This window comes from Medicago sativa, chromosome 8 (assembly GCF_051527215.1).
Source record: "Medicago sativa cultivar Bolivia chromosome 8, Bolivia_mono, whole genome shotgun sequence".
NCBI classification, from domain to species: Eukaryota; Viridiplantae; Streptophyta; class Magnoliopsida; order Fabales; family Fabaceae; genus Medicago; species Medicago sativa.
The window spans coordinates 20,673,329-20,684,853 of NC_140756.1; the positions used below are offsets into that span (position 1 = coordinate 20,673,329).

At 31.9% G+C, this 11,525-nt stretch overlaps 1 protein-coding gene across 1 annotated transcript; it reads left to right on the forward strand.

Moving 5' to 3' along the window:
* The first annotated feature begins 2,352 nt into the window (after positions 1-2,352).
* LOC146897710 (uncharacterized) lies at positions 2,353-9,901 on the forward strand. The gene is made up of 14 exons (XM_085734889.1): positions 2,353-2,567; positions 3,427-3,485; positions 4,186-4,303; positions 4,517-4,590; positions 5,015-5,083; positions 5,871-6,473; positions 6,945-7,474; positions 7,658-7,722; positions 7,888-7,967; positions 8,094-8,198; positions 8,336-8,475; positions 8,739-8,867; positions 9,038-9,190; positions 9,283-9,901. Exons 1-14 carry the CDS (start codon positions 2,363-2,365, stop codon positions 9,416-9,418), a joined length of 2,466 nt encoding a protein of 821 aa, XP_085591015.1. The 5' UTR covers positions 2,353-2,362; the 3' UTR covers positions 9,419-9,901.
* Positions 9,902-11,525: the final 1,624 nt, after the last annotated feature.

The window sequence follows — 11,525 nt, forward strand, 5'->3', positions numbered from 1 at the left end:
CTCAAAGAGAGGAATGCTGGCAACACTTAGACCATCTCCAATGGGGTTATTGAAAGGGTGTTGAAGGCTATTGAACCATTGGAAGCTTGCTTGTTGAAGATGACATGGAGGAGTGTGGTGATGAATTCATTCAACATATTGAATCCTGCAAAGCTGAGACACGCGGCACTTTGTGATTGTTTGAAAACGGGCGCGTGCGTTACACGCGCCGACAGGGCGCGTCACGCGTCAGACGACACAGAGAGAGAAAGAGAAATGGGTGGATTAGGACAGGTGGCGCGTTTTGACTGGCTGGGTGAAATTTTAATTATCTTCATATTTTGGACTCAATTATTTCATTGGAAAAATTATTTTTTATTTTTTATTTTTTTACCAAAATTCGTGATTTTTTTTCCTCTATAAATAGAGACTTGGATCATTTGATTTGGACACAGAAAAAAAATCAAGTTTTTCACTCTCTTAATCTTATTATAGCAATGCTATATCTCTAAAAAAATAACATCAAGAATTCTTCAAGAATAAAGAGTAGCCAATCACAATGCACTATTTGCCACAATTCAAGGAGGTGTGGCTGGAAAATAGGAAGTGAACAAATAAATCATCCAATTAAAATTTGCCAACTGTGTCTTGAAAAATTCTTGAAGCTATTTTTCTTGAGAAGTAGCATTTTCCATCTTATTATTAGTCTTTCTTTTGAAGTTTTAAGCTATTTGTGTGTCGCGTGGTTAGTTTGTTGAATTGCATTTTAATTTAAGAAAATAAAAATAAGTTATTTAAATAAATATTGTTTTTGAAAAAATTAATTGTATTATTTTAATTTAATTTTTTTTTGAAGGTAATTGTATTATTTTAATTTAATTATGATCGATAATTATAATTTTATATAATTATAAAAACAAAAATTAAATAAGAATAAGAAATAAAAAGTGGTGGGGTAGGGTGTTGAATGAAAACCATTGGAGTGGTAAAAATTGAATGGATGTTGAATTAAGAGAGAGAAAATGATGTGGAGTGTTGGAAATTGAAAAAGTGGGTGTTGAAGGTTGTTGAATTAGTTTTGCCATTGTACATGGTCTTAGAGCATGAATATCGCGGTTGCATAACTGTGTCAAAGACACCATGTGTCAGAATAAGCACAGTATTTCATATTTTGGGTGTGTCTTTCAATGGCAACCGTAGCACTGCATTGCAACGGTGCTTTGTGCTTTGCTGGATTTTATAATTAATATAAAATTAAAATTTGACCTTAAAAGGTGTTATATATTGATATAAAATATTAATATAGAGTATATTGTGAGATTAGTGGGACCCATTTTAGAGTTTTTAATGGGTGGTATGGATATTTAAAAAATGTAGTTTGATGGTTTAAATAATTGAAAAGTGTGAGATAATATATTATGTGGGACCCGTTTATACCACCCATATGGGTGGCATGGATGTGGATGCTCTTAGTACTTTTTAACACTATTTTTAATACTCACTCATTTATTGGATGAAATTAGTGTATGTCCCATCATTTTATAGGGGTTCAATTTTCAAAGTGTAGACCCATAATGATTTAAACCAACCAATAAAACAGTGAGTATCAAAGAAGATGTTAAAAAGATAATGTTGTAACCATTAGTCATTAAAAAATGAATTGTTTATCGTACAATGACAATGAATACTTCTGTATATTATTTAATTTTTTTTTCGACAAAATGATGTAATGTATTTTCAACAAGCACCGCGTAACGGTTGAGGATTCATTTTCTTCGTCTCCAATTTTGACTACAAGACAGAAGTCATAACTCATACTAATCAATTCCAACATGTATTAATAATCAGCAAAGCCTAATTGAATTTAGAAAGAAAAAAATTATTGGAATTTTTTTAAAGAAAATATTAAAAAAGTTCTCCTTTAATGCAATTTTGAATTTCTTTTTGACAAAGCAACTTTGAATTTCTTTTTGACAAAGCAATTTTTTAATTATACTTAATTTTTTTAATAAAAATCTATACTTGACAAATCAAATGCTCTAGAAGTATATAACTATATTATAAGATAATAACCTCAAAAAACAAACTTTTATTAAACGGGAACATTATGAATAATCTCAATTTTACTATTGTCTTAACTTTTTAATCAAAGATAGTAAAACTCAGTAAGTTCTCTACAGCTATTTGACCAAAACAGAACGTAAATCAATCCCACATGGAGAGAAATTTATTTACTAAATTTGATATGATTTTACCTTTTTTTTAATTAGATTTGATTTAATTTAATCAAATTCAGTAACAAAAAATTCATCATTACCACACACCCTTTGTACTATTGTACTATATTCATGTTCTCAGAACAACCTCGGAAGTACAAAAAAACATGTCTTTCAATTTGATTCACTTGTGTCATCAGACACTGATTCTTCTCAGTGTTTGGTTACTTTTCACTTCTTCATACAATAATAATCTCTGCTCTGCAAAAGATGAACAAAGCAGTAACACTACTGATGATGGTTTCTTCACTGTTTCCAGCTTCTCCTACCCTCAAACTACTCTTAGACCTTATGATTTTCGTTATATTAGAGGTTTGTGATCAATTTCTCATTGACCCTTTTGTTTATATGTTCTAAATTTTCTGTTTTTGGTGTTTATGAAGCTTTTCATAGTTTGAATTTCAATAAGATGAAATTGAATTTTGATATTTTAGCTGAATTTTTGTTTGTGTGATAGTAGTTTCTTTTGGTTTTAATTAATTTGTGTGGAATTGACTTATCATAATTCATTCATCCCTTTGTTTTAAATTATATATATCTTATTGTATGTTTGGTTCTGCCGTGAGAAAAATTGAGTTTGAATTATAAATTTGAATGTAAAAATCAATTTTAGAATCAGAAGCTACAATTTATAGCTTCAAGCAAAACCAATTCTGAAGTCAAAATCAATTCTACCCTAGAGAAACCAAACTTGGAACACTGTTCTGCTATTCTCTATTATTACTACATGGTTAAACCCTCTTGAAGGAAAACTATATTATCAGTGTCAACATGTCGACGCGTCCGTGTCTGCATCAATGCTTCATAGGAACAGCCATGACTTGACATGAAGAACATGATACAATTTTATGATAGTAAATTGTCATTAGTTCAGTAATTTTATTGCTACTGTTCTGTCTTTAATTTTGTGGTAATTGACTAGTGAACTTTTCTTCTGTCTCATTTCAAGCTTAATTCTTTCCGTGCTAGTACTTGATTATTCAAATGTACTTTGTTCCTCATGTGTCACAATAGATTTAAACCATTGGTACTTTTTATGGTGTTCTGTTTATGTCTAACTATGATGATTGAAATCCTTATATGAGCAAAAAATGGATAATAATCAGCTGTTTCTGATTGGTGATCTTATGAATGATCTTACCGTGTCTCTTGATGTTTTGTCATGTACCAGTTGATATACCGCCATGGTTTTCTGCAGTCTCCATAGCATTGAACTCAGATGTAGACCTTGTAAGTATATTAATATCTGTAATTCTTTTTAGATTTGAGCAACCTAGAAAACTAGCATATGTATGGATGTTGGTTACCTCGGACAATTTTTATTCCTTTGGATCAAATATATTTGATTTGCTTCTATGTTGATATTGTTTTCATATTTCATTTATAGTCACTTATTGCATGATGTAGTAATTCAAATGAATTAGTTCTCTGATTAAAATCCTATATTTTTTATTTTCTTGCTTTATCAATTTATTTATTCAAATTTCTTTTTTCCAACAAAATTACTGTTTATCTACTTAAATTGCATTTTTTGGCAGTGCCACTGATGCATTGGAAGGGGGACCTGGTTTCAGGATATAGGTCCTGCTTAATTAAGTGGTTATAGCCTTGCTTACATATAAGGCTATAAGCTATTTCAGGATTTGGCCTTGTTTATGCATAAGTCTGTAAGCTATTTCTAAAACAACAGATAAAACAAAGTCAAACTGTTCTCATATTAGCTATAAACTGTTTTCACAAGCTACCCTGGATAGCTTATGGAAATAAGCTGAAAACAGCTTATAGACATATCATAAGCTGTTTTTATAAGCTCTCTAAAACAGTCTCCCATGAGCTTTTGTCAGTAGATAAGCTCAAATAAGCCAATCCAACAAGTTTGCCTCCCTTTCAGCTTTGATGTGTTTACCTCCCTTTCATATATTGTTTTCAGGATGTTTCAAGAATCGAAAGGGTTCCAAAAAGTTCACTGCGGATACTATGCTTTAGAGATGGAAGTCCACCTCTACCAGATGCTTTAAACACATCTTTGAAGTATTCAGCTGTCTCAGGTAGAAGCCACACCTAAATAACTTCAATCAAAGTTAAATAAACTGCTTTATGAACATAAAAATTTGAGCACATAAATTCTATCTTATTTATATTTATAGATCGTTCAAACCTTTTTTTTATTCATCAGCACGATTGAACCATTGGAGCCCTAATAAATTCTTTTGAAGCACCATGACATTACTCATTCATTTGTTCTTCCTCTTTTTCTTTAGGATTAAATGGTCTTGATATGGAGCAGTGCTTTCCTATGGAGAAAAATATCACTATGAAACTGACGAACGAGCAGGTACTATTATAAGTCCTTTTTGCTTTTCATAATATATTTATTTGACTGTGATATCTTAAGCTCAGTTTCTCCTTTCCTTTGAGGTCTATAGGCACAATGAAATAACTATACACACCTTTGTATCAAAACTAGTATTGAGAACCCGTGCAACACACGGGGAGGAAATCATCGAAAGAACTTAAGTTAGTTACGATTTACAATTTGTTTAATTATTGAGCAGCAAAATGTTTAACAATGATTTGCAGTAGCACATTAGCCATACATCAATGTTGTGTATTAAATGTCCCTGAAGTCCATAATGAAATAGCGCTTTACCTGCCTCTTTTTCAAATAAAAAATCCTACATTAGTAATGCATCTGAAGTGTTTATTATTAGAGTCCTTTTATAATGTCATAAAATATAAACCTAAGAATTATTGTTCAGATATCTCCAGGTGCTTGGTACATTGGTCTTTTCAACGGCATTGGAGCTGCAAGAACTCAATCAAGGATGGTATGGTTTATTATCCAAGTATTATTTTTGCAATATTATAAAGAATATTCCACATTTTTCGTTACATGTTCCATTCATTATTTGTCCTTTCAATGTTGCCTTTTTATGCATTTCTAAGCTAGAATGGCTACTCTTAATATTTAATACACCCTATTGTTATATATTTCACCACTTCTGGCCTATGTTTGTTTCTGCGGTATAACTGCACTAGACACACGTCTATATAGAAGCCACTGTTTCTAGCTTCAGTTTTTTCACGGTGGAGCGGCTTTGAAACGCGAGTCATACCTTGTAGAAGCTAAACCAAACACCCTCTTGTTTGTTCTTTTAGAGCTATTGAATGAAATTGAATTTCACATAACCAAATAGGTTTTAAAGCATAGAGAATAGAACACAATTGAAAGTCTGCCTGTAGGGGGAAATGATATAATACAACTAATGTTACTAATATAAATTGTCCATTCAGATTGCGATCTGTTTGGAAAAACAACTTAATTAAGCGCTTATAGCATAAGTGTTTATTATAATTGCTTATGTATAAGCTATTTTTATAATAAAATCTAAAATAAAGCCAAATTATTTTCACACACATTATAAGTTGTTTTCATTAGCTATCATGGAGAGCCGATGGAACATGATATAAGATGTTTCCATAAGCTCTTCCAAACAGTTTCACAAGTACTTATTCTAATAGATAAGCTCAAATAAGCCAATCCGAATAGGCCCTGAAAACAACTCAAGTATTGTATTGCATCCCATCTCTAAGCAAACTTCTCTACTTCTGCAGATTATTCGAGGCACATCGTACTCCTTTAGTGCCAATATAAGTGTGGAAGCTTGCTCAAATTCGATGATGAGGGGGGAGTTCTGTAACAAGACTGTCAATCCACTTTCATGCACAGCATCTGATGTCTACAATTCTTCGAAGACTACAGTGAAGAAGCCAACAATGGAAAATGCGATGACCTGCAAAAGCAACTTTGAAACTTTTTGTGTTCAAGAAGGTGTACCGAACTTATATTCCGTGGATATAACAAATGTGGTAGAAGAATTGACCATTACGGCAGGAAATATCAGATTCAACATTACACCTTCAAGTAACGGTTCTGGTGCAAGTGATGTTAATTTATTGTGTTTTGCTCGTCACGGTGCAATACCTGCAAATAGTCTGTATGATTATTCCAGTGATTTATACAAAGCCCCTCTTTTTATTCGTTCTCCACTGATTGGCCGTTGGTACATTAGTGTGTTACCTGTTAATCTTACAAAAAAGTTTGTAGAGACTCAGGATCATGATGTAAAAGTTTGCTATTCCCTTGAATCACAAATGCTTCAGTGCCCACTTGGAAAAGCTGGACCGAATTGTACAATGAGTAGCCACGCACTTCAGGTAGTATTGATTCCTAGATGTGTCTTTTCCTTTCTATTCTTTTTGGTGCCGATTCTTTTTTCTGATATAAAATTTAACTCTAACAAGTTGAATGGTGATATGATCACATGTAAATTGAACTTGTTTTTTGAGATTGTTATGATTTGAGCCAGTCAATGCCAATATTTTCAAAATCGGATCAAACATTGAACCGGCTCGACCTTTGGCTCATGGTTCAACTGCTTTAAACCTTTCGAACCGTTCAAGTAACCGAACCGCTCAAATTGTACAATATTTTAAAATATTTGTTAATACTGAATGCTGAAAAATGATTGAAGAACTTGTTCCGACATATTAATACCTAATGGTAATTTTGAAACTTTTTTTATATATTTAACTTCAACAAAACTCTGGTAGAATCTGCTCTATTTATTGATGCTGAAAGATATTTATTCCCATGAATAAGTTACTGATGAGAATGCATGTCTGCAGACAGTTCTAAGGAGAGGTCCAACCCCATTTGAATCATATTATTTGCCTATTGGCAAAGGATCATCTTCTGCCAATTTTCCTCTTGAGCCACTTTTGGACAACTCATCAAACTTCAGAGAAACTAATGACATTTGGACTTACTTTACATTCGACATTCCTCGTGGTGCAGCTGGCCGAAATATTCACGTACGGCTATCCTCAGATACGAAGATCAGTTACGAAGTTTATGCAAGATTTGGGGGATTGCCTTCTGTTGATAACTGGGACTATTATTATGCTAACAAAACGACGAAAAGCAATCAATCCATGTTTTTCATGCTATATGATTCGAGTGACGAAAATATCGATTTTTACATTATTTATGCTAGAGAAGGTACTTGGAATTTTGGTCTAAGACATGTTAATACTAGCAGTGATTCTTTGAAACAGCAAACTATCATGTCTATTTCACTTGAAGGATGTCCAAAACAATGCTCCTCTCATGGTGACTGTAAATATTCTTTCGATGCTACTGGATTGACATCGTACAGGTTTATGTTAAGCCCTTTTGGTTCTTCTCAATACATTTTAGTTCTGTTTTATTTTTTGTTTTCTTCAAATTACAAGAATTGCGTAAAGTAATATGCTGCAGAATTTTCCTAGTGCATGATTTTTTATTGTTTTGCAACATCCTAAGGATATTTACCATTTCTTATTTTACTTCTTGGCTCCAGCTTCTGTTCTTGTGATCGAAACCATGGTGGCTTTGACTGTAGCGTTGAAATTGTATCTCATAAAGGTGATTATCAATTTTGTAACTGATGAACTTGATGTTTTTATTGAAAGTATTGTTTATCTGCATCACCCTCTATTTGTTTATGTTATTTTTATTTTAATCCGATTTCTGGGCTACTATTTAGATCAATTTTTTTTTGTGTAATCTAGTTATTGAAATTTTTTGTAGGGCACATACTTCAATCAATTTTTCTCATTGGATCAAACGCTGCAGCCCTACTTCCCGCCTATTGGGCCCTTCGACAGAAGGTAGCTCTTTTCCATTAGTTATGTATTTTTTGTCATGAATATTTCATCTTATTGAGATTCATGATTCAATTCAGACATTCTATATATATTTTGTTGACAAAGGAACTCATAATTCTCGATATGTAGGCGTTTGCAGAATGGATTTTATTCACAGCCAGTGGAATTTCAAGTGGAATATATCATGCATGCGACGTAGGCACCTGGTGTGCATTGAACTTCGGTGTTCTACAGGTTACAGATCTTAACATGATGGATTACTCAAAATGATTTCATTAAAGATATTTGGATCTAAAATATGATGCAATACATGATGACTTATATTTATTTTTTTAGATATTTACACTGACTGGATAATATCAACATTTCAGTTTATGGACTTCTGGCTATCTTTCATGGCTGTGATTAGCACTTTTGTATACCTGGCTACCATCGATGAAGTATATAAGAGGGCAATTCACACAGCTGTTGCTATCTTTACTGCTCTCATGTCTATAACTAATGCAACCAGGTAAATTGAACTAGGATCTGTTTGGATAGACTAATTTGAATTTATATAGTAACATAAGCATTGTGAGACTGTTTGGGATAGCTTATGAAAACAGTTTATAGCTAATATGAAAATAGTTTGCTTTATTTTATCTTTTGTTATAGAAACTACTTATACAGAAGCAGTTATATGCTTAAGCGCTTAAACTAGACAAATACATATGTTTATATCCTGGTAAAGGTGTCTAAGTTTTGTTCACATTGATCTATATTTAAAACATGCAGGTCTACTAATATCATTCTTGTGATTGTGATTGGGGCTGTTGGTCTTCTTATTGGATGGTTGATAGAAATGTCAACAAAGTATAGGTCTCTTTCCTTTTCATTCGGATTCTCGCCAAATTTCCTTCAAAGGTAAATTCTTGTACCTAGTAAATTTGTTTGAACACAATGTTTGAGTTAGATACAACATTATAGTAATTGGTTTGGTTCTGCAATTTGTGCGCAATACTTTATCTTCAAAGTGTTTTTGTGTCTGCATACAAATGCCTGAAATCTAGTAATAATGGTGAGTTTCCATGCAGTTTGTTATCTATAAAGCAATGGTTCTATAATCTTGTGAAGACACTTTTGAGACGGTTCCGTTGGGGTTTTCTATTGGCCGGGTTCGCCGCATTAATCATGGCAGGAGCAAGCTGGATGCTTGAAACAAGTGATACCTACTGGATTTGGCATAGGTATTACAATAAATTATTACTTTCGCTTCTATCTCTCTTGTTTCTCTGCCTTTTGCGACTCACATTTTTCGCTCTTTTTAAAATGGTTACAGCTTTTGGCATGCTACAATATACACATCTTCTTTCTTCTTCCTTTGCTCAAAAGCAAATATTGTTGATGCTGAAAATCAGCTACCTAGAAGTGAAAACTATGCCCTAACTCGTCAGGATTCATTTTCAAGAGAATAATTAGAAGAACATATTATATGGAATTGGTTGGTGTAAAAATGAATGGAAGGTGTAGATTGAGGGATTTAATTTATATATACCGTCGGTATAAAGATTTTATACACTGTCAATCAATCATAATCATCAGATCATTAAATTGTCTGACTCAGCCGTAATTATTTCTGAAGTCATACACATATGATTGTTTGTGATTTATTGACAGTGTAATATTTTTATACTGAGAGTGTATCAAAATTAAACTCTAGTAGAGTTTAATTATTTTTGGAATTGAATTTTTCTTTAAAATGTTAGGCTGCATATATGGATAGGTGAAAGAAATGGTTGATGACCAAAATTAGAAATCAACAAAGGTTTAGGATATATTATAATATTAATAGCATGGGAATTGTATTATATGAAGAGATCAATTGGTCAAAGCAAATCAACATAACTGGGTTATTCTTGTTATTATTTATTCATTTGAATGATGTTCTTGTTATTAAACATGCTGCTTTTTCTAGTAAACAAGTTAAACTATTCAAAACATGCCATGTTTGGTCAAAGCAAAAACATGCCATGTGTACCATTGTGATAAAAGTTAGATGAATGGTTTACCAATGAAAAAAATTGACTTTGATTAAATCAAAGTATTTTGAAGCTTCAAATAAGCCCCCTTGATTAATTGATTTATAGAGGGACTTTGTATTATAAAGAAAAATATACTCCCAAACAGGGTCTTAAAGCTTTTATTTTTTATTAAAATATTTGCAGCTGAATGATGTTTCTGAGATATAAAATAATATCAAAAGTTGAAAACTATAAAATTTAAAATTTGCATAATATGAGATAAGGGTTTTAAAAGAAGAAAATTTCAGATTTTTTATTTAAGTGAAGTTTGGTATCTTAATTCACCAAATTTAATATTGAAAAAAATTAATCAATTCAAAAGTTTCAATAGATTAATAGAATTTGAGGGTTTTAAATAAATGAATATGGATGAAAGAATTTAATTGTAAAAAATAAATACATGAAGAAATAAAATTGCTCAAAGAAAATTAGAGACCAAAATTTTACATAAATCAAACTGAAAGAGTGAAAACTGACGTTCAAAGAATGATCAACTCATGAAAACTTAGTATTGAAAAATTCTTCTGATTTTGTTTTCAATAGATTCCTTCCACTAGAGATAATGTTATTTAAGACATGTTAGACACTAAATATGCATACTTCGCAGTTATCCCTGTTCAAGAAAAGAAAATCTAATTTAATTTGGGTCTATCAGAAACTCTTATTAATATATGTGACCTATTTTCACTTTTATTCTTCATGCTGTGAAAGTCTAATCCATCATCCTAAACCCGATCTATGTTGCTCGCATTGAGAAACTCTTCAAACTCATATTTACAAAGTACTAGGAATCATCATGGTTTTTGCCAAAAAGACAAAATCATCGTGGATTTTATTCAACTCTACAACCTAAATTTTCCTTTATAAAGAAATGGTGATAAACTGCCAAACATGCAATTGTAATGGTTCAATCACTGTCATAAACTTGGTCCTTACATAAGCATGTGGTGTGGCCCCTCATTCATTGCTTCGAAATAAATTATAAAAGCAAGTGTACAAGATGTGTCAAAAAAAAAAAAAAAAACAAGTGTACAAGAAACATATATATAGACTTTAGAAGGAAATATTGTGCCAGTTTCACCAGGTGGACGTTTGGTTGAAGCCACGCCCTTTAAACCTTCTGGTTCTCGGTTCAAAACTGGCATTTAGTATGGGAATGAGCAAAATATCAATTAATGAGGTATTTCAAAATACCTCTCTTTTTAATTTTGATTTAATGAGGTATTTCAAGGTATTGTATTGGTAAGAAAAATTAGTAAAAAAAATTGTTCAACCGAAAATAATAGTTGTTATTGGAGTTCTCTTTAATTCTTGATATAAACTTAATTTGAAATGTATTGTTAAGGGGAAATTATACATAAAATGTTGGACCAAAGCTGTTAGTTACTTGGTGATGGTAAGGACACATTTCTTCAGTTAGATCCTTGGTTGGAAGGGTGAAGATTGTGTGACATGTTTAGTAGGTTGTTTCGGTTGACAATAGAGAAATATGTGACATTGA